This window comes from Pseudorca crassidens, chromosome 10 (genome assembly GCF_039906515.1).
Source record: "Pseudorca crassidens isolate mPseCra1 chromosome 10, mPseCra1.hap1, whole genome shotgun sequence".
Taxonomy (NCBI): Eukaryota; Metazoa; Chordata; class Mammalia; order Artiodactyla; family Delphinidae; genus Pseudorca; species Pseudorca crassidens.
In genome coordinates this window covers 69,877,881-69,900,481 of record NC_090305.1, presented here as the reverse complement: position 1 = coordinate 69,900,481, position 22,601 = coordinate 69,877,881, and the positions used below count along the sequence as shown (strand labels likewise).

General features: G+C 55.6%; 4 protein-coding genes across 8 annotated transcripts in view; 1 reads left to right on the top strand and 3 right to left on the bottom strand.

The window, feature by feature from the left end:
• The window catches only part of MAPKAPK3 (MAPK activated protein kinase 3), a 38,125-nt gene extending 17,049 nt beyond the window's left edge, over nucleotides 1–21,076 (bottom strand). The window contains exons 1-3 of one of the 3 annotated variants that reach the window (XM_067754549.1): nucleotides 20,775–21,076; nucleotides 20,297–20,459; nucleotides 9,823–10,099 (exon numbers count right to left, since the gene is read on the bottom strand). In XM_067754549.1, the coding sequence (XP_067610650.1) occupies nucleotides 9,823–10,099; nucleotides 20,297–20,459; nucleotides 20,775–20,955 (621 nt within the window). In that variant the 5' untranslated portion in view covers nucleotides 20,956–21,076. Of the gene's footprint in view, nucleotides 1–9,822; nucleotides 10,100–10,357; nucleotides 10,509–20,296; nucleotides 20,460–20,774 lie in introns of those variants that run through there. The other 2 variants (XM_067754551.1, XM_067754550.1) reach the window with 2 other exon arrangements.
• On the bottom strand, nucleotides 12,514–20,432 carry LOC137232486 (dolichyl-diphosphooligosaccharide--protein glycosyltransferase subunit 4-like). The gene is made up of 3 exons (XM_067754568.1): nucleotides 20,297–20,432; nucleotides 14,763–14,924; nucleotides 12,514–13,216 (listed from the first exon to the last, which is right to left on the bottom strand). The coding sequence occupies exon 3, from the start codon at nucleotides 12,898–12,900 to the stop codon at nucleotides 12,814–12,816; it is 87 nt and encodes a 28-aa protein (XP_067610669.1). The 5' UTR covers nucleotides 12,901–13,216; nucleotides 14,763–14,924; nucleotides 20,297–20,432; the 3' UTR covers nucleotides 12,514–12,813.
• On the top strand, nucleotides 15,948–21,072 carry CISH (cytokine inducible SH2 containing protein). The gene is made up of 3 exons (XM_067754562.1): nucleotides 15,948–16,240; nucleotides 19,012–19,232; nucleotides 19,472–21,072. Exons 1-3 carry the CDS (start codon nucleotides 16,221–16,223, stop codon nucleotides 19,993–19,995), a joined length of 765 nt encoding a protein of 254 aa, XP_067610663.1. The 5' UTR covers nucleotides 15,948–16,220; the 3' UTR covers nucleotides 19,996–21,072.
• The window catches only part of HEMK1 (HemK methyltransferase family member 1), a 34,637-nt gene continuing 32,822 nt past the window's right edge, over nucleotides 20,787–22,601 (bottom strand). For all 3 annotated transcript variants that reach the window (XM_067754557.1, XM_067754558.1, XM_067754552.1), the window contains one exon: nucleotides 20,787–20,925. The gene's annotated coding sequence lies outside the window, so the exon portion shown is untranslated. The remainder of the gene's footprint in view (nucleotides 20,926–22,601) is intronic.

Genomic DNA, 22,601 nt, shown 5'->3' with positions numbered 1-22,601 from the left:
GCCTCAGTTTGTCTGCTTCCTCCCAGCCCCAGAAAACGTGGAAACAAAGGCAGAAGTGCCAGGTCTGGGGAGGAATAGGGAGGGGTGGGGGAGGGGAAGAATGCTTCCAGAAAGAAGGAGTTAAGCTAGGCTCCCAGGCAGGGAAGGAGAGGACCAGTGGGAACATGAGTGCTAGCTGGAGCAGGCCCAGGTCCCAGTGCCCCAGGTCAGGGTCCATGCACTATGAAAGACCAGCTGTGGCCACAGGGCTCTGGGTCAGACAGACCTGCAAGCCAGATGCAGAGGCCAGTTCCATCCTCCACTCACCTGCGGCTTTGGGCAGGCCATTCAACCTCTCTGAGCCTCACTGGCCCAATCTGGAAAATGGGGACAGTGACAGTACTCATGTTCCCGGGTGGCCACGAGGACAGAATGAGAACACACAGAGAGCTCAGATTAGCACAGTGCCAAGTGCACACTGAGTGGAGATGGGCTTTGAGGTTTGCTTGGCTTCAGGATTCCCCTGGGTCTTGCCCTGAGGTGGTCTCACACTCTTCACCTCCCTATTCTCCAGAATTTGGGGAAATTCAGGTGCAAACTCTAGGACCCAGGGAGGCAGACTCCCTCCAATCCAGCAGGTCACAGAAATGGTCTCAGATCCTGAGAGGTAGACCAAGAATCAAAAGTCTATGGATACTGCTGCTATGAAAGGCTCAATGAGGAGGGGCAGATCCTCCAGGGTGGGAAGATCATGGCTAATCTCAGGGGAGGGACCCTGGGGCATGGGAAGCAAGGCTGAGAGCTAGGGACCTAAGCCAGGGAACTAACCCAGCCCTCAGCTTTGGCAGACTGGAGGAGAGGGCACATCCCCACTCTCCCAGGTGGCAAACACCTTTACATCCTCAACTCCTCCATGCATCCTTTTGGGCAATGTCCCCTTCTGCAAAGTGTGTGGTGACCTTGGACCTGTCCCCTAATACCTCCCTGAGCCCCAGTTCCTCATCTGTGAAATGGATATGCACTCTCCTCACCCATGGCAACGAAGGGAGGGGGGCAGGCATGTCTGAGACTATGGGCACCTGCTTTACAGGCAAGGAAAGAGGCCCAGAAAGAGCTACAACCTTCTCCCCCTCCCGGAGGTTACAGTGTGTAAGTGGCAGGATCAGAACTCCCTCTGCCCCAGGCAGGTGCCAGATCCCAGCATCCTACCCACAGCCTTCCCACAGGGGGCTGAGAAGAGGCCACACAGGTGCCTTGCGAGCCCCTTGAGTGCATACTCAGAGGGTCTAGCTTCTATTATCATCTAACTTCTTAGAGGAAAAAAGAATTTTTCTGTCAAAATCAGCTACATAATTGGTGAAATGTTACCCTGGTTCTATTTCTTCTGTGACAGTATAAAAAGAAGACATCTTCCTCATAAGACTGGACAATTTTTAGCAAACATAAGTGTTTTATTCTAATCTCAAAAATGTCTCTTCAATGGTCCCTCCTCATGAGGAGACCCCACCTTGGCCACAGAGTCTGTGCCCCCAACCGGCCAGCTGTGCTGCAGTGATGCCCGCATAGCCCGCGCAGGGTAACAGAGGACAGGCAGCGACCAGGGCGAGTGAGGCCATGCCCAGGCGACCCCTGCTGAGGCACCCATCTTGCCATGCCTGTGGTCAGCTCTGGAGAGGGGACCCAACACACTCTAGCTCTCAGAAGAATGACAGCTGGTCTCTTTCCCCTGGAGGAGACGTTACAAAGATGACAAAGGAATAAGAAGTGGGGGGGGGGGAGGATGGACCGCACCACCCCCAGAGACATGGTGCAGAGACCCTTGGGAACCTTCTGACTCCACCCCCCAGACCTGCTCTTCCCAAAGCCAATATCATATCTGCTCTGCATCTCTCCCGCTTCCCTTGGCTTCATTCACGTCCCCGCAGCTCCCCACACAGGCCTGGGTGAGCACCGGCAGCCATCGCCCTACTCAGGCTCCTCCCAGGGGAGGCAGGGAAACTGGCTGCCCAAGCTTCTGGCAGACCTTGGCCCCTCGTCCCTTTCTCTCTCCTGCTCCTGTTCAGCTAGAAGGCTCCCAGGCCTCTGACACCCAGCTGGCTCCTAGGAAAGTCTCCTTGTCTCTGGAGCCATAGCTGTGAGGAAGGGGAAGTGGAAGAGGGAGGAAGGCCCCACCCTCTGGGAGACCAGGGTGGCAGCCAGCCAGCACTGAGGGACACTCCGGCCATGGGAATGGACTGCAGTGACTCACCCTCACTCTCTCAGGCCTTTCTAGGGTAAGGACACACCCTGGTACAGGCTCGGCTGACTCAAGGATTGACCCAGCCATAGAGCGCAGTGCAGAGGGGTCTTCAAACCTGAGTCATAACCCCCTGAGCTCCTGTCCCTAGCAGAACACATACCCTGCTGGTGGTGTCACCACAGATGACCAGGTTCCCCTGGCAATACCATTGCTAGCTGGCTCAGGAGAGGCATCTCGGGGCACCCTCTAGTCAGCCTCCGCGCTGCCTGTCCTCTTGCAAGAGCGGCCCCAGCAGCGGGCAAGGGGGGCCCCACCACCTGCCTGCTTGCTTGGCACTGCCCACAGTCGCTGCCCACCCAAAGGGTCTTCACAGCCAGAAGGGGTGACCCTTGTCAAACAGAGCACCCAGCCCCTCATCTTACAGAGGGGCAGACTGGCCTGGGAGAGGGGCCCAGCTCCTGATGCCCACTGAGCCTGGCACACAGGGAAGGATGGCTGAGAGGCACCGTCTGGCTGCCAGACAGGCCAGGGTTCCAGGGTTACTTCGCCTTTATGAATCTCAGTCTCTGCTTCCATGACATGGGGGTGATCACAACCCATTCTTAGAGTCTGCTGTGTTTGTGTTTAGCATTCAAGGGATAAGTGGGTGCTCTTATCCCCATCCCCACCCACTATGCTGCTGCCTGCCAGAGGGCATGGAGAGCACTGGCCAGTCCCTCCGACACATCCTGAGAAGGGGGCTTGTTTATGTTGGGGAAACAGCTAGGGAACAAGCTATGAGTCCTCAGAGGCTGAACCCTTAGGAATGTGGCGATGAACGTGGCAGGTCAAGGCTCTGATCCTTCATGCTCCTGAAAACAGACTGTGAGTTTTGCTGAGGTGGGGGTGAGGGCAGGTGCAGGGTGCAGGCTAAAGAGCCAGCTGCTCTGGGGTGCTTCTCCCAGCTAGTGCGGGGCAGCACACAGTTGCACAGGCTGCACCTTGCATCTCAAGCCCTCCTAGCCCCTCTGCGGGCTCCTTCAGCTGGCTCCAGCCTCTTCTCTCCCCCACCTCAGCCCAGGAATCCTTGGGAGTCACAGTGCTCCTGGTCTTGCACCATTGTCCCAAGCAAAAGGCTCAGACCATTGAGCCGTAAAAGGAGACCCACAGGCAGAGGCCACAGCCAAGGCTGACCTCCCACACTCCACAGGGGGATGCCTCAGGTTACAGACTTGGCCCACATGCTCCTGACTCCACTGCTCTGGCGGCAAAGGCAGCCAGCAGCTGGTCGAGGCCAGGAGCAGGAGGAAACACTGTGAGCGGCATGGGCGCGGCCGTGCTCCTCCTTCCTGTCCTACCCCCACCCTGTCCCTAGGAGGTGGGGCAGACTTTCAGGGTGACTAGGATGAGTCCCGAGCACCTGACCATCCCCCATCTGTCCTCTGCCTGCCCGAAACCCACAAGACAGAGTGGCAGGGCCCGAGAGGGGAGGGACTGAGTGACAGCAGGAGAAACAGAGATGGGAAAGAAGAAAGGAGAGGGACAAGGAGGCAAAGAAGACCGAAAAGGGAGAGCAACACAAAGAGAAAGTAGCAAGGACAAAGCCGTAGTCTAAAGAAAAGGGCAACCCTAATCCCAAACCCGCAAATAAACCCAAAATCAATTTTCTCAGTGTCTCTGGTCTGTCCAGCGCTGAAAAGGCCTCCTGAGGCTCCCTGTTCCCACAAACAGCCGGCTGCCGCCTGGTACTCCAGCCCTAAACACACCCGCACGGTTCCCACAGAGCAGAATTTTAATCACAATTACACTGGTCCTAATCTACTTAGTTCCAAAAGGGCTGGGGGGCGGGGGGGGGGGGGGGGGGGTGGTTTCTTTCACACCATTCTTTCAAACCCTGCGAAGAGCTGGCTTCCCCAGGTGCAGGGTGAGCCCAAGTGAGTCCTCATGAAGGCCAATAATGTGCCACCAAAAAATGCACCCAGGCCCCCCCAAAGGAGAGCTCTGCCCTCTCACAGTGCCTGCAGGCCCCAGCTGTCTCACAGCAGGAACCTGGGGATAGTTAGCTACCAAGACTGAATCCTGCTTCCCACCACATATTCAAACCCTGCGTTCAACGGCACCACAAAGACGATGGTTTTGCAAAAAATTCCGGAACTGCCTTTTTCCAAGGTTACTTGGGGAGAAAGTAGCAGAAAGGACTTCAAGCCCAGAGCCCTGCTCCTCTCTCAACCCCAGGCAGCCTCTCATGTGGAGCCACACAAGACCTCGAACAGGTGGGAGGGAGGGCAGCAGAGCAAAAGTTCTCCTGGGAAAACATGGGAGCCTGTGGGAGCCCACTAGAGCTGTGGTCTCCCTGCCCTGAGAGCAGTAGACCCACTTATCCAGGTAGGGCCTGGTGTGCACTTTTACAGCACAGATGTGTGGGGAAGGCGCCCTCGCCTAGGTATAACCACCGTCCCCAGCTCTCGCCTGGTGGCCTTCACCTATGGACACGTGGCAGCCAGTTGCCAGGCTGGGACCAAAGGAGGCTGGGGGGCTGCACAGCCAGATGCTCCACCTGCCGCACCCTCTCAGGGGCCTCCCATGATGGTGTCCCAAGGAGGCCCTGGGAGAGGAAGACGAGGGATCCAAGTAGAAAACCAGCTTCCCCAAGTGCAAACCTGGGGAACAGGCAGAGACAGAACAGACCTCTATTGTCGTGGAGACCAGGCCCTGAACTGAACAACAACTCAGGTGACCCAGAAGCCCCTACAGCACCCCTGGCAATAGTACTCCACAAGGGTCCCAGTGATGCTGTGAAAGAAACCTCTGGGAGAAGGAGGGAGGATTTTTGCCCACCTAGTGATGGAGGGCACCAAAGACAGACAGAGGCCTCTGGTGGGATGAGGTATGAATCTCAGTTGTGGGCAAATGGAGAGGGAGAGTCACCGCTGACCACTTTCCCTCATCCTTTAAACCCTACGTAAATGCCTCTTTTTCCACAGGGCCCTTTGGTCTCTCCACGGCTCCCCAGAGTTTGTCAGGGCCTGGACACCAGCCCTGCTGAGATTAGCCACATCCTACCAGGACACAAGACTGGGAGTTGGGAAGTGGTACTCCACAACAAGTGCTGAACTGTGCAAACCAGGCGTGCTGTCACAATACACCCAGTGCCCTCCTCTGTCATCCACATCCTTCTCAGACCAGAGGCCTGCATTAAAGCTGGCAATCTCTTCCAGGAAACCTCCCCTGGCTGGCCCAGTCCTGACAGTTTCCTCTCGCCCACTCACCAACCTGACTTCCTTCCTGTGGCACCCTGGACTTCGCTGGGCTGGGCTTGTCTGAGACTCACAAGGCTTGAGATGAACCATATACCCTTTCTGAGGCAGTCCCACAGCCATCATGGTCCGGGTGCACTGGCCTTGCGGGACTACCACCTGTCCACTTACAGGCATAGAGTCCTGTATAGTGAGGAGAGCTGGGCAGATACAGACAAACACCAGCAGTATCACGTGGGGCCCAGTGGAGTCATGGAGGACGTTGCTACCATCTTTCCAGGAGCCAAGCCTCAGAGACCCTCCCATGTCCCCGTAGACTTGCACGAGGCATGAGGTGACTTAGGTGCTAAGACTCTGGCATCAAACTGCCTGGATTCACGTCCCAGCCCTGCCACTCACCAGCTATACACCTTGGGCAAGTCGTTTACCTCTCTGAATATCAGTGTCTTCATCCATAAAGTGGGAATGAAAAGAGTTAGGGAAGATAACATGTATTGTACACTGGGACAGGGCCTGCCAGACAGAACGCTCTGCAAAACTATTGGCCATTCACAAGAATATTAGACTCCATACCACCAAGGCCTGAAGCTGGAGAGATGGCATCAGTTCCTGGGGGGTGGGGGTGGGAAGAAGACTCTGGAAGTCCCAACAAAGGGGATCCTGACAGTAGGCTACGAGCACAGCTTCTAAAGCTGTGGGCAGGATGTGAAGCATATCCAAACAATCCCCCTCTGCCCCAAAATCTCACTATCTGCATTTTATAGAGTTTGATGCTTTCCTTAGGATCCTCATTTAAAAAGCAAGTTGCCCACTCCTGGCAATTCAGAAGGCTCCACTTGAGTGTCGTAGTGCTTGAATTCCTCAGATTCTTTCCTTTCAGGAGAGGGGCAGCCTGAAGAGATGCTTGGGTACAGTAAAACCACTACTGGGGACTCTGTTGTACAAGGCCACCAGCCCTCCACATGCTTCCTGATTTGTTGACTCAGTAAACAAGAGGTCCTGCAGAGGCTGATCTGACCGGTCTGGAGACGGTAGGTGAAGGGGTAGCAGCTCCAAATGAGAAAGTACCTGGCCTGCCTGGAAGCCCCACCCAGCCTCAAATCCAGCTCCACAGCACCAGCTCCAACAGGCCAGCCCCACCCATGGAGCAATGCAGGGATCTCCTGGGCATGTGGATCCAGCACCCTACCACTCTACTCTTTGACAAAGACAGGAAGATGAGGGCACTGGAAGCCCCAGGAGCCTCCAACACTTTTCAGTGGACCCAGAGCCCAGAGAGCAGGGCTAGGAAAGACTCCCACTGCAGACCCCCTCAGTCTCCTCAAGGCTTTGTTTTTATTTATCTAAGTACCACTGTCACTTCTGCCTGCCAGGAGGCCGAGGACGACAAGGCGGCTTGGCAGGAAGTCAGGAGAGGAGGGGATTCAGGCCTCTGCTATAATCCGCCATCCCAATCAAGCCACGTGACTTCTGACCACTAACTCCAGGTCCTGACTTTCATATATGGGATAAGGTTTGAGAGGCTGGGTGTCTAATGTGATGGGGTGGCTGTGTCCAGTTAGGAGTGAAAATAAGGGGTGTCAATTAACCAGTTAGGCCTGAAAGGGGTCACAAGCAAGAGGTCAGTAGGAGGCAGTCCCCTGCCCCAGATACTTGGCAGGCAGACCTCTAGTTCCTGCCAAAGGGATAGCAGAAGTGCTAAGGGTCGAATGGAGAGTGGAATGACAGCACTGGTGGCAGAAGCTGGCCTTGGGAGAGAGTTCCTGAGTATGAGTGAGGCCAAGATGGACCAAGCCAGCAGTCAGGGGCTGAGGGAAAGGGGAAGTGGCCCAGCCCCCTAGGAAGGAGAAGCCTGCTTCTCTAGGGCCTCCAAAGAACAGCAACAGCTACAGGGCCATCGACCACAGCTCTTCCTGTTTTATGAGTGCCTGCTGTGTTCCAGGCTTTATGCTAAGCACCATCTACCACCCTAAGCAACAGGGCCAAGAGGACAGATATGGGAGAGGCCACGACACCTGGACAGATCCAGACCACAAGACAAAGACGGGCCAGCCTGGTAACCTAGGACGTAGGTACAGGGAAGCAGAAAGGCACAGGGCTAGGCAGAGGCAGAGAGAGGGCTGAGACCCATTCATGGACGGGCTGAGCTCCTGGGGCCCAAGCCAGGCCATGTGCTGAGATCTCCTGGCCCTGGCCCTCCTGGGAAGAGGGCAGAGGCTATAAGCATAAAGGTGCCACCTACCTTGTCAAGGCTAGAGCCATCACTCACAGTATAGGTACAACGTGCTAGAGGTTGTGCTCATCCCATCCTGGAAGATGGTGAGGCCCTACCTAGCTGGGTGGGGAGTTGGTCACTGGAGGCGGGGGGGGGGGGGGGTTGGCAAGAACAGGAAAGTGCTGGGTGGGGGCACATCTAATCCATGTCCCCCTTGAGGGCTAACCTAGCACCAGGTCCTGAAGGTCCCAAGCCAATAGCCCTAGCCACGCTCACCCATGAAGCCTAAAGGGGTACAGTAGGGGCATCTGTTCTAGGCCTGCCCAATTCCTAGTCCAGAACAGAGAGCACTGAGGCCCTAGATTCAAAAGGAGGTGCTTTGGAAGTTGTTGCAGACAGAAGTCCCCCCAAGTCACTTGTCAGACACAGCACCTACGGGGAAAGGCCTAGGCCCAGGCCTGCTTAAAGCCAGTTCTGCCTGGGCCCATGAACTCCAGCCTCTCACTCCACCCCTGCCTCACTCACAGCATCTGGAGTACCACAGCGGGTGGTCAGAGCTCAGCCCTGGCTCACAAGGCCAAAACCTTGGTATTAAGAAGAGGCCTCTGTCGTCCCCTTGCCCACCCAGACTGTACCATGACCCTAGCAGGAGTGAAAGGGCTAAGATGGTGCTGAGGGAGAGAATGAAGACTCTCACTTCTCACTTCTTTAGCCCCATCTCCCCTCAGAAGAGCCTCCTTTCCCTTGAAGGACTCAGAGAATCCCCTGCCCGGGGCTCCAAAAGGGCCTCCCAACCCCACTCCACTGCTGGGTTCACAAGCAAAGAAGCTGTGCCTGAGACCCAGCCTCACCAGCCCTGCCCTAAGCATCTTCCAGACCCATCCTCATGATCCCCTCCAAGACCACCCTGGGGAGATGACCCCCTCTATCAGTCCTAGGGCCACTGGGAAAGACACAGGGAGCTGGGCCCAGGTCCCCTGCTCAGATACTTGCAGACTCTGTGCCCTAAATAACTCCTGTAGCCTCTCCAGGCCTGCACCAGGCCCTGTACCAATTACTCTATATGCATCATCTCATTCCAAGCTCACGTCAACTCTCATCAACCCTTGAGCAGAGAAACCTGATTTCAAGAGTCCAAGACCTAGTCCAAGGTCATGGAGCTGGCAAATGCAGGCCAAAGATTAGAGCTACATCTGCAGGACTCTGTGCTTGGGCTCATAATTACAATGTCTGTAAAATGAGGAGATCCTTAGCTGTATTCTAACCTCCAGGAGCCACTCTCCTTGCCATACTCTACCTATCCAGGTGACCAGTGTTACAGGCTGCAATTAAGTAAAGTTCTCAGTGATGACAAATTCAAGAGCTTCTAGGTACGGGCCAGGGTCCTGGGCCCAGAACTATATGACCTAAGCCAGAACTACATGGCTAGATCAGCCACCTCCAGGACTCCCTGGGCTCCACATGTATCAGTGAGGTCTTAACCAGGCCTATAGGGAGCCTATGGTATGACGTGGCTAGATGGCTGGCTGCCCTCTGCCCAGGAAACAGGGTGGGTCAGAGCTGGAGCAGGGCCGCCCCCTCTCAACATGGGTCTAGTGACTCATCTGGAGCCTGTCAGCAGCTTCCTGCCCACAGGTGCAGTGGGCGTCAGCCTTGCCCACCAGCAAGCCCCGGGAGGCTCCCACTCCAGCCTAGGCAGGCAGGGGACCCAAGAGAATGTAGCCCCACCCCAAGCTTTCATGAGAACACAGCCTCAGGCAGAAAGAAACTCAGACCTATTCCAGTCAGAAGAGTTTCTCATTGAAGGGGCAGCCAAGCTGAGTGAGGGTCCCCCTTGGGCCCAAACTCATAGGCCCAGCCTGAAACCCAGAGCCAGAAGCCCCTCCTTCCCTGCTTCCGGGTACAGCAGGCTCTACCCACACTGACTCCACCCCTTGACCCCTTGCTCCCTGGGACACTCGGAGTTTAGCAAGGCTAAGCCTGTTTCCCCATCTGTAAAGCAGAGAGAACCGGGAGTCCAACCTTTCAGAGGAGTAAGAAGATGAAATTCTGAGCATAAGAAGCTTAACAGGGGCCCTGGTCATATCCTGTACCCACAGGTCTTTGCTGTTGGGCCCTCCGGGTCACCCACGCGGCAGTGAGGGGTCACTGACCTTCAGGGCACACTTCTGCCCGGTGCGCCGGTGGAAGCACTCCAGCACCTTGCCGTTCACACCCAAGCCCAGCACCTGCTTGGACAACTGGTAGTCATCGGTCACTGCGTACTTCTTGGGCTCCCGCCGCCCCACAAGGGCGGGAGTGCCGGCTGAGCAAGGTTCGCAGGGTGCACCTGGTGGGGGCGCAGGGCCCCCCTGCTCCTCTGCTGTCTCGACATCCATGGCCCCCGCGGGGCGCTCAGAGGAGGCCCCAGCCTGGCGCGTCCAGGGCCACCTGGGAAAGAGAGGCAGAGTGAGTTCCGTTCAGACTTCTTCAGTACACCCCAGCCTTGGAGGCCCTGAGCCAGAGTGGGCTTCGGGTGGGGGACAGGGCTGGGAATGAGGAACGAACTGCCGCAGTGTACGGACCCGCGGCAGGGGGAGGTGGTCACGCAGCGGGGCACAGGCGAGTCCTGCCCGGCCACCTGTCAAGAGGGGAAAGGGCCGCGAGGTCCCGGGAATGGGAGGTGGAGGGGGCCCAGGGAGGGCGTACCTGGCGAAGGCGCACCTGACGGCAGCGCACCTGGCTGCAGCGCCGGTAAGGGGCAGGCGCGGCGGTCGCCGAAGCCCGCGGCCGCGAGCGCCCAGAGCTGAGAGTCACCCCGCCGCCTGCCCACGTGACTGCTCCCCTCCCCCGCGCGTCCCCGGCTTGAGGCCGGGCTTGGTCAGCCTTAAAGGGCCAGGCGGGCCCTGGCAGGACGGGGCGGGGCGGGGCGAGGCCCGCCTAGAGCTGAAGCAGAAATAGGGGGCGTGGCTTCTCCAGGGTGCAGAAATCTCCTAGGCTCCGCCAGCCTCCGGGGAGACCCCAGCGCTAGCGCAGCCGGGTTCCGCGCGGGCTGTGCGAGCCGCGGATTTTACCAGCCACCAAGGAAGCGGCAGCACAGGAAGTCTTGTTTTTCTTGGAGTCTCAGGTAGCCCCTTGAGTCGGGTGTTTTCTCTGCACGCTGCCAGGAGGCCCTCCAGTATAATCTGTAAGGCTTGCAACTTCCTTAGTGGTGGCCCACCGCGAGCGTATCTAAAGTCTTAATTTTTGCCAACAGCGCAAGAGTGAAAATAGAATTTTGTTGTGATTCGTGTCTCTCTAGCTCCTGGTGGCTCTGCGCGTCTCTCTAGCACTGGCATCTCTACCCTTCTGTGCATCTCCTGCTCATATTCCCTTGGAATACAGCGTCCTAAGACCAGAAATCCTGAATTCCCCTTTGGTCAGATCCATCAGCTCTTCACCTTATGGTTAGAGCTTTTGGTGTCATGTTTAAAAAGTCTCCTCCTCCTACCACAGTGACAGATATTCTTTATTAGCTAAGTGGTTTTCCCTTCCACATTTAGGTCTCTACTCTGAGCCCATCTTAGATTACCTTATATATTGCGAACGGGTTTTCCCATCACAGACTGTTAACTCTTATTTCACAGATGAGGAAGCTGAGAACCCACTAGAGGAAACAACTTGTCTAGAGCTGCAGAGTGTGTGGCTGTCTCCTTGGACAAATCTGCACTACTCCTGCACTTCCCTCTCGCCCCACAGCCCCGAAAGAGGTGGCTCACTTGGGACAGGGAACATGCGATTTGGGGCAAGATCCCTGTGCGAGCCTCTGCTGCCATCTACAGGCCACTAGCAGGACTGCAGGAACCGCAGCCTCTCTCCCACCCGTAGGTAACTCCTCTGTATACCTAAGTATCCAAAGGTATCTTCTGGCTTCGGAATTGGGGCCCAGCGAGCTCCCTGCCCTTAAGCCCCAACACACACATGCATGTGGATGCACGTGGATGACTGGGCAGAAGTTCCAGGAGAACAGGCACCCTCTGTGTGCAGGCATTGAGCTGGATGAGGGTGTGAGGGGCTCTTCCCTCTCTTCTTGAGGCGACCTTCAAGCTAGGAAGGTTCAGTAAAGCAGAAGCCCAGTTGACAGCCTCAACCAAGCGTACTGAGCTCTTCTTTCGGACCAGACACTGGGTAGATGCTCTATCTGGGCACCCCATGATCGCACTGGGACTGGAGGAGGGAAGGCAGTACCAATCCTGTGCAGCCTACACCAGACACACGAGTGACAAGCCCTGAGAGGTCAAGAGACCTGCCTGAGGTAAGTAGCTACCATGGTACAGCCCCTATCCCAACCCCCAAAGAACAACTCCAGGGCCCAGCTCTCACCCTCAAACTATGCCTTCCTCTCCTGTGCCTCCCTGCCCCACTCCCACATCCACATGTACACATTCTCACACATGTTCACACACATGCAATCACACCTTTACACATGTGCACATATGCACACAGAGATACATAGGCATACACATGCACACAACACACACACACATTTATGCCTAGCTGGAGCCAGGACCTCTGTCCTTGAGCCCCACCTGAGAATCTGATCCAAGATCTCAGAGCCTTGCAGGAAGCCCTGTGATCCAGAATCTACCACTGCTTGAAGGCTTGGAGACTAGAGAAGGATTCTCCTTCTCCTATGGAGACGACTGGTTTGAGCCAGGTGAACCCAAAGCTGAGCAAGATCTCATTCTGGACAAGCAAGGCCCCACTCATAAGCAGGGGTCTAGAGAGCTGAGGGTGGAGGCTGGCCACTTGTCGTAGCCAAGGTCATCTCTGCGTGCTGTGATCTCTGAGCTATCTTATTTTCTAAAAATGGAGTTAGATTACAATTGTTCTAACATTTTTGTATTTTTTTTGACCACAAAAAATCTATATTTTTATATTGGAGGGAGGGAGTAGAAAAGAAAGTAGCCCCTATACTGGGCCCTATTCAGTGGCAGCTTTTTGTGCCATAGGGTTAAGGAAGACTTTGAGAAAATAAAAGTTGTTTCGACAAATCCAGGTGTAGTTGCTTTGTATATTATGATGGGTAGAAGGGACGAAGTGAAGGGTGAAGGCCCCTCACACGCTCCATATTGCCTCAGACTATGTCCTGGAAACTTGAGGTGGAGAAAGCGCCACTTTCATTCCTACTTCTTGGGACTGTTGATGGCCATGTAGTGACAGAGAACGACAAGGAGGTTGGCGAAGATGGCCAGCTGCACATCCATGATCATGGCTGATCAGCTGGGCTTGGCTCCGACGTGGCCTGCGCACTCTATCTGTATTTTTTAAACTGGTCTCTCTTTATTAAAAATTTTAATTGCATAAGCAAAACTTGCTTGTTATAATAAATTCGAACCATATAGAAATGTAAAAAGTAAGGAATGACAATGTCTCTCCTCTTGCAGTGTCCATACCAAGGCCAGTGCTTACACAAACACACACGTTCCCCACACGGGTTCATCATAGACATGTGTTTTGCAGCTGACCCAGGGGAGTCAGAATGCATGGTTTCCCCTCACTGCTCATGTTCCAGCAAGCATCTGCCACCTGCAAATTGATGGGAGGATTCAGTATTGGGGATGGCTGGGCCAGGGCAGGTGGGTACATGGTGGCAAACTCTGCCACACAGCTCTCCATGAGAGCTGTATGTCCAAGGGGATGAGGGCTGAGAACTTTGGAACAGCTTACAGTGACCAAGGAATCCAGTGAGTGCCTGGGTGGGGTGGTGGGGCAGCTGAAACCACTCTCTCAACACACACACACACACACACACACACACACACACACACATACACACACATGTAGACATGTGGACTATTCTTTGGGGAGAGGAGAGGCTGCACATATGAAAGTTTACAGACTAAATGAGCCAGACCTTGAGGAAGGCACTGCTGTATATTATTGTGACCCATTTTGTGTCTGTTCTGGGTGGGGAAGGGCAGAGAGATCCTGCAGCAAGAATCTCGGGTGCACGGGAGGGGTTTTTCTGGAAGGAAGAATCCACGGAGATGTGGCACATGAAACTATGAAAGGAATTGCCACTGGGTGGCAGTGTGGGCCCAGCAATCAGGGCAGGAGAGGTGACAATTAGATGGCCAGAGGCAGGCACCTCAGGTAAAACAAAGGCACACCACTCTTCCCAGTATTCAGGGGAGGTGCATAGTGCTGTCAAATTTACAAAGGGCAGTTGGAGGGCAAAACCCTTGGGTCCTTTAGTTTACACACAGAACTGCACAATCACTGACTTCTGTAGGGGGCGCTTTCAAGGGGACACCTGTGGTGCCCTGATGTTGACTGTCCTGAAGGCAGGGAAGCTTCACTGAGGACCTGAAAGTTGGATCCTGAAGGATGTCTAGGAGTTGGCTTATAATAGGAGCCTAGAGAGGAAGTGGGGGATGGGGTTGGGCCTGTGAGATCTAGGGTATATTTTACCCTCTCTATGCCTCATTTTTATCACCTGTAAAGAGGGGACAATATGTAGTAGTTAGGCAATGAAATGGGGCTGGAAATTGCTGAGAGCATCTGGCACATAGTAAGCATTCAGTAAAGTAATCACAGTTAGAGGGAAAGGGCAATCTCGGGGTAGAGAGCTTGGGATTTGTCGCCAGGGGGACCAAGGTTCAAATCCAGCTCTGTTGCTTGGCAGCTGTGAAGCCCCTTTGTCTTCATTAGTAATGTGGAGCAGTAGACAGTTCCTACTGGAGGAACGGCACCTTATACAGGGGCTCCATGCTGGGCTCTCCAGGTGCCCCAGCCATCGAAGTGGCAATGAGGTCTCTACACCCATCTCCACCCCATGCAAGCAGCTTCTGGCCTACTCAGGAGGACTGGTGGGGCAACACTGAAGCTCAACTTCCCTTCAGGAAATTTACAGAGAAGTGGGTTTCCTGAAGTCATTTCTCATCTTAACCAGTTTATTTTGTCATTTTGTCCTGTTTCACGGGGTTTTGCTTTTGGACCCCCTCTGTCTTCCATCCCCTCCCAGGCAGGGCAAGCTCAGCCCTGTCTGCCTTGGGAAAACCTGGATACTGCCATTTAGGCTTCTGGACCCTGCCAGGAGTCTGTCATCCCTGCTAGGGGATCTGAAGCTTACCTTCTTTCTGGGGAACCTGGGGGTACACACCGGTAAGTTGGAAGGGGGGAGTGGACCCTGCCACTTCTCCAATTCTCTCCCTCTCCTTCTGGTCCAAGGGCTTAGAGGAGGTGTGTGCAGCCCCTATGGTCTTTCAAGATGTTCCCTGGTGAGTCCAGTGAACTGGGAAAAGGTGGAGAGGATCAAGGGTAGGAGCATGGGCTTCTGACTTTTGTTCCCTGGGGCTCGGCATAATGGGGGTAATACCAGCTGTTGAGAATCAAATGTATCAAGTGCTCCATGTAGATGGGAGGGGGTGTCACTGATCCTTCTCTCTACCGTTACCCCCCACCTTCAGTTTATCTCTGGCTGTTTGGAGCTCCAGGTCTCTCTCCCACATTTTTAGGGAACCCACCAACCCAGAGACACATGTGAACTGTCCTGTGGGGTGAGCTGGGGGCCTGCCTGCCCCTCATGTCGGTAGTCATTTCTTCCCTGATTGGAGGGCCGGCCAGAGGACAGGCTGGGGCCGAGACTGGATGGTCCTGCCTGGTGCAAAGGTTGGGATGGTGCCTTCTCCCCCAGCTCTCAGTGAAAACGTTCTCGCCTGGATCCTCTTGGCTGTGGTGGCCGCAGGCTTGACCCCCGTGAAGCTGCGCGTATCTGAGTACTCCCTCTGTACCCCTTCCCTCCCCTAATGTCCCTCTCCAAACCACACCCTTTGCCACCCACCTCCCCAGAAACAGAGTCCAGGGGTCCAAGTGCAGCCCACAGGGGGCCCCCGCACACCAGACAGACCGCCTTGGAGGAGCCGCTAGCTGGGCGGACAGGCCGGTGACCGCGCCCTCGTGCTGCCACCGGTTCTACAGAGAGATAAGGGGGCCTGTTCCCAACGAAGCGGAGTGCCCGAAAGAAATCTGGGCTCCGGTAGGTAGAGCACCTGCACCTCCCTAGCCCTCTTCAACCTGGACTTTCCCTAATGTTCTCTAGGTCACTCTCAACCCGGCTTGGTCACGTCAGCCTCGGGTCCAAGCGCTGTAATTGGCCCTGCGTGACCACTCGGCTCCACCTCCTGCGCTGCGATTGGTCGGCGCGCGGAGCCCCGCCCCACTTTCCTGGAAAGTTCTTGGAAATCTGTCAAAGGTGTTTCCTTTAGCGGCCCTCGGCCGCAGACCAGGGAACCGACTCCCTCGCCTGCACCCCTCCCCGCCCGGCCGCACAGCCGGCGGTTCTAGGAAGACGTCGCTTCCGGGAAGGGCTGGGACACAGAGGACAAAAGATTAGGCTGCTCGCCCCGCCCTCCCGGCCCGCCCCACGCGCCCTCCCGGCCGGCCCGCGCCGCCACCTCTCAGTCCCGACCCGCCGCTCGTGCGCCCCAGGAGCCTGCCTTGCGAGCGCGACCCGCGCCCACTGGCTCCCTCCAGCAGCCGCCATCAGGCCGAGCCCCAGCTCCGGAGCAGCCGCTGCCGCTGACGTGACATGGTCCTCTGCGTTCAGGGGTAAGCGCGGCTCTCCGCCCCCGCCCAGCTCTGCGCCGGCACGCGGCAGAGTACTGGCCTCGTGCTAGCTGCCGAGCATTAAGAGGGCTTGACCGGTCGGAAATGATCGAGCGCGGAAAGACCTCGAGAGAGACAACAGGGAAGGGTGACAACATCGTCACCACCTCTACTGGCACTGTGGGTAGGGAAACTGGGGGTTGGCTGGCGACAGGAGAAACAGGGTGGGCTAAGCGTGGGAGAACGTAGACGCCTCAGGCAGCGCGTCCTCCAAGGCGTGGCTCACCTGCCCAGCCGTCTGGGCCCGGAGCGCTCTATCCTAGCCTGACGGCCCAACAGTCTACTGTGACCTTGGGCCAGCCCCTGCCCTTCTCTGTCCTGTCATCCACTCTCCTGCCTCGGCTAGCAATTAGGCTGTTCTTGGGAAGCCAGCCTGAGATCCTTGCCTCTCCCCTGGTTGGCACCTGCTGAACAAGCAGCTGTTGGGAGAGCCTAGGTTTGGCCCAGTCCTGCCTGAGGTACCCCCACAATGTCCTCAGCCCTCCTCTCAGCTCAAAATGGGATCCCAATGTGAGAAGGACCTTGGCTCCTGCCTCCCTTCTCCAAGTTTCCCAAAATGTGGGGGTGGGGTGGGGACTGATAAGACAGAGTCTTGGCCTCAGCTGAGCATTCTTGGCACATTCCTTCTGGCCAGAGCCTCAGGATCCCCTTCAACCAAGGGTCTGATGCTCTCCAAACTGATCTGACAGGAGCTCAGAAGGTTCCAGGGAGAATGAAAGAAGATGTGAATGGGTGCTCCACAGCAGGGAAAGCAAGATTTTTAAGACCTACACACACACACAGCCACAGACCAGCTGGTGCCCTCCTGAAGTAGGGTGCAGGGATTCCCAATTGTAGGTATGGGTTGTCAGCTTTGCTGAGGGATCCCCGTTTAGGGCTGAGTTTGCCTCATTGGCTTATGTGCCCAGGCAGAACTCACAGGCTGGGCTCCACAGCAGGCACACACACATACTGGCCACCCACACCTGGAACATAACAGCCACCGCCACGACAATGACACCTCCCATACTCCTAGAAGGCTCCTGGGCCTGAGCTGAGCTCTGGGTTCCAGCAGGCAGGCCATCAACCAGTTCCTTGAAACTCAGCCTCTAGCTCCCCAACAGGGATTCCAGAGCTCCCGTAGTACAGCCAGGGTAGGGGTGGAAAAGTATTAGCAGGCTGTGGTATGCTAGGGTCTTATGGCCCCTTCTCTTGAGTGGTCACGGGCCCCTGATTTGTTAAAATCTTCTAAGAGTCACCTATAACCTACACTGTATAACTTACACTGTCAGATCTGGTTCCTCTGCCTGACTCCTGCTGCCAGTTCCTGCCCACCTCTTCCTGCCTCGTAAGCAGTACCTGTCAGTGTTTACCCATACCATCATCTCAGCCTGCGGTGCCTTCCCCGCTACTCCTTCCTTTAGCCTGGCAGACTCAGCTCAGGAACAGGCAGACCCTGACTTCCCCCTAACATTCTTTGCTTTTATGACTTTGGGTTATGAGTTCTCCTTTAAGGGAGGGCCCAGGGTTTCATTATTTGGTGTCTTGAGGCCAGCGGAGAACCAGACCCAAGACCCAAGGATTTATTTTGTGATGAGTGGGAGAGGACCAGCAGTCTCTTCCTTGGGAACCAGGGCCATGCCCCTCAATCCCAGGAAGCCCCAGGATCACCATGCTGGGTGGGCTTCCCCTAAAGGGAAGCTACTGCTCAGATTGGGGCCAGTTCAGCAACCCAACTCTAGCCATCTGAAAATATGGTGTGACCGAACCCCTCAGTGTCTGGGCTAGTAGGACCCCTCATTGAGGAGGAGGGGAAACTGACGTCTAGTGAAGAACAGTGTTTGCATAAGATCATAGTGCCTCGTAGGGCAGGCTCGTCAGGGTAGGATCTGGAATGTGGGATGAGTACCCTGCCCTTTGGTGGGAGCTCATATTTATGGGAGGTGGGACTTGTCAGTGCCTTTAGAGGCCACTGTCTATCCTATACCCTCAGCTGGGAGGAGGAGAGAACAGGATTGGTGTCTGACCTGTTTGGGGGTATTATTCCAGGCCCTAAGCCCTGGCCAGTGTGGACCTAGGTCCCTCTGACAGATACTCCTATCTGTGGGGAGGTAGCATGTGACCAATCCCTCGGCTCAACCAGGACAAGTGCCATTTAATTGGCCCACCACTGCCAGGAGGGCACCACTGTGAAGCCTCTTTGTACTGGATCCTGTCAGTGTGGTGAGAACACCAACTGGCCACTGTGAGCTAGAGATGCCTATAGAGAATGAAGTGTATTTGGTTGGTGCAAAATAGAGAGATTACAGTTGACCCTTCGTATCTGCAGATGCGAAACCCATGGATATGGAGGGCCCAAAGTATTCACTGTACTATGCCATTCATATAAGGGACTTCAGCATCCGCAGATTTTCATATCCACGGGGGCTCCCAGAACCAATCCCCCGCGGATACTGAGGGATGACTGTAATTACTGTTTAATAAATGCAGGAGGGTGGAGAAGTCTCTTTCAGAAGAGGGTTCATATGTGGGGGAAGTAATCAAGGGGCCTTTTGTGATGACAAGTGGGAGGTGGGGTACTGGTCTCATTGAGCCCGTGGGTGGGCAGAGGGGAAACTAGGACTCATAGTGAGATAGACTGGCCAGAGGTCACATAGCCAGTCTGGGGCAGAGGGGATCTCTGGAAATGGGGAGAGCACAGGGCCTCCACTCAGCGCCCATCCACCTCTTTCTAGACCTTGTCCTTTGCTCGCTGTGGAGCAGATCGGGCAGCGGCCCCTGTGGCCCGAGTCCCTGGAGCTGCCCGAACCAGCTATGCAGCCTTTACCTGGTGGCGCCTTCCTGGAGGAAGAAGCAGAGGAGTCCCCAGCCCAGCCAGAGGGTGAGCCCAAGGTGCTGGACCCCGAAGAAGATCTGCTGTGCATAGCCAAGACCTTCTCGTACCTTCGGGAATCTGGTGAGTCTGAGGAGGGAGGCAGGACTTGTCCTGAAGTCTGATGGGGAAAGTTTAGCTCTGCCTGTTGTGTCTAATTTGAGAGGCATGGCTCTGGCCAGAAGAGTCTGATGGGAGAGAAGGGGTACAGCACTCCCCAGGGAGGTGTGAAGAGAGAGGCTGAGCCCTGCCTTGCCCTGGGTTGGTGCACCCAACTAATTTCCACTGTGACCAGTCTCTTAGCCCCCTCTCCACTTGCCTAGGCTGGTACTGGGGTTCCATTACGGCCAGTGAGGCCCGGCAACACCTGCAGAAGATGCCAGAGGGCACATTCCTAGTACGTGACAGCACCCACCCCAGCTACCTGTTCACATTGTCGGTCAAAACCACCCGTGGCCCCACCAACGTGCGCATTGAGTACGCCGACTCCAGCTTCCGCCTGGACTCCAACTGCCTGTCCAGGCCGCGCATCCTGGCCTTCCCAGATGTGGTCAGCCTTGTGCAGCACTATGTGGCCTCCTGTGCTGCAGATACCCGAAGTGACAGTCCTGACCTTGCAACCACCCAAGCCCTGCCTACCCCTAAGGAAGATGCACCTGGTGACCCAGCACTGCCTGCTACTGCTGTACACCTAAAACTGGTGCAGCCCTTTGTGCGCAAAAGCAGCACCCGAAGCCTGCAGCACCTGTGCCGCCTCGTCATCAACCGTCTGGTGGCCGATGTGGACTGCCTGCCACTACCCCGGCGCATGGCTGACTACCTCCGACAGTACCCCTTCCAGCTCTGACCCAGCCAAGCAACCGCCTAGCCTCACCCAGCCAGACCCTGGAGGGGACACCGGCTCCAGCTGGACTTGGGCTCCCACTATCCCTCCTCCAGTCATCCTGGTGCCACATGCATCTGGCAGCTGGACCAGGAAGGGTCTGCAGGAACAAGGCTGGGGGTGAGGGGTAGGGAGGAGTGTCACACGACTTGGAGGTCAGTGCCCCCAGCTCCCATGTGGCTCCATTGTGGTGGGCCATGTGACAGAAGAGGGGACTGGCAGGACCTCGTCTCACCCTGTGGGCTGGGCCCAGGCCCCAACTCACCTGTTGTGGCCTCCTGAACTGCGTAGACTTGGCCGGCCCTGGTTTCTCCGTCCACAGGGTGGGGCAGGCCCCCTCCTTTCAGCCAGCCTCTGTCTCAGGGGGGATGGCAGCCAGAGGAACTGAGGTTGACACTGACAGTCCCCTTCTGCGGGAGCAGGCCAGGCTGGGGGACGGCACAGTTATATAGTATTTATTTATTTATTCTCCTTGGGTTGGAGAACCAACCCCACCTCTCTGCCTGAGCCCTGAGTGCTCCAGAGACCCCAGCCCTGCCTCAGCTTCTCTGGTTCCTCCCGGCCGAGAGCCTCTTCCTGAGATGTGTTGCTGGACCCAAGGCAGTCCTGGGTGTCCTGGCGCTGACCCACCCACCTGTGAAGGTGTCCACCCTCTTCTGCCTCCAGCTCTGTTTTGGGAGGATGGGTGAATAAACAAGAAAAGAGAGCCAAAGTGTTAGCGCCTTGCAGAACCTGCTACTCACCCCCTTGCAGGGCAGAGCCCTGTCTGCACAGAGCTGGTCTCGCTGGGGCACAGGCCCTGCATGAGTGTGGGTGCCGTGTCAGGGAGGGGCATGGTAGTTTGAGGACTGCCACTCCACCTCTGCTGGGTCTGCTTCCTGCCCAGGAAGGTGCCTGCACATGAAAGAGGGAAAGAAAATACATATCTGATAAGACTTTATAAAATAATTGTTTCTAAAAAAAAAAAAAACCCCCAGTTTGGTAGTCATTTTTTTTTCACTGATTTTTCTGTAATGACAATAAAATTGTACCTTTCATTTATGGAGCCCTCAGTGGGGCCTCTTTTGAGTTGTACACAGTTTGTCCCCTTTGATCTTACTATCATTATCCCCCACTTTACATCTGGGTCAGCAGAGGCCCAGAGACCTATGTGGCAGAGCAGGCCCTGCTAGGGCACCCAGTAAAGAGTGGAGGGGATAGCAAGAAGCCTTTCTCCACTCATTCCCTATTTTCCCCTTGGAGGGTGGGATGCAGGAGATGAAGGCCAGTTGGATTGCCTGCAGGGTCACTGCCCAGTGTCAGGTTGGGGGTGGTGGCAGAGGAGCACCAGGTCGGAGAGATGTGTAAACAGGTGATGTCAATTAAAGGTTGAAAGTGGAGAATACTAGGCAGATGGGGACTGTGGACTACTCCTGGGGGCAGCGTCTTTTGAGATGAGGAGACCAACAATCAGAGAAGTCAGGGCCAGTCATTCCAAGGAGAAGGTACAGGGCATGCCAAGGCACCAGGGCGTGACTGGGAAGCTTATATTCCTGACCACAAGGAGGCCTGGGGAAGGGTCATTCTGTGCAGTGGGGTGGAACAGTTGAGTTGTGGATAGTGGCCAGTAAGCTGGCAGGGTCTGGCCTGGGATGGGGCTAATGGGGCTCTGGTCTAGGCTGATTGGAGTTTGGGTACTCTCTCACTCAGGGTCCTGCATATCAGAAGTAGGTGAAAAAGCAATTAAAATGAAAACGCTCTCCATCATCTGATGGTCTGCCTTTGGAGCACTTCAGCACCTGGAATCCCACTATGTCCTGAAATTTTCTGCACCTTTACTTGAATAACTCACAGGAATGCTCCTGTGAACCTCATTCATAGCCTTTAACCCTTATTTTAGAAACAGTTCTAACCTTTCTATCTTCTTAGCCCTTAGACAATTAAAAGCTGCAGATTAGAAGAGGCAAATGTCGGCAGATTGAAGGCAGGAAGGTGTGAGGAGTGACAATGTTGATGACGAGGAGGAGGCAGGAAAGGATAAAAATCAAGAACTATGGGGCTTCCCTGGTGGTGCAGTGGTTGAGAGTCCGCCTGCTGATGCAGGGGACGCGGGTTCGTGCCCCGGTCAGGGAAGATCCCACATGCCGCGGAGCGGCTGGGCCCGTGAGCCATGGCCGCTAAGCCTGCGCGTCCGGAGCCTGTGCTCCGCAACGAGAGAGGCCACAACCGTGAGAGGCCGGCGTATCGCAAAAAAAATAAATCAAGAACTATGGAGGCACAGAACCTTGGGGGCACGGAGATAGTTGTGGGAAAGAATGGAGCTGATGTTGGGTGAGAGTGAACAAGAAGTGGGTGAGGGCTGTCTTTATCGGAGTGGTGCCCAGGCCCACGTGTCCCGCCTGGTGCCTTCTCCATTCCTGGCTGCAGGGCCCAACAAACACCTCCTCCAGGTCACCATAACCCTGCCAGGGATGTCTGCAGTTCCTCATTGTTTCAGCCTGGATCCCAGCCCCTTGATGACTCCCAAAACACCTGAGGTGACCCCTCTGTCTGCTCCACCCCGAGATCTGAGTCACCCAGTGGGTAGGTAG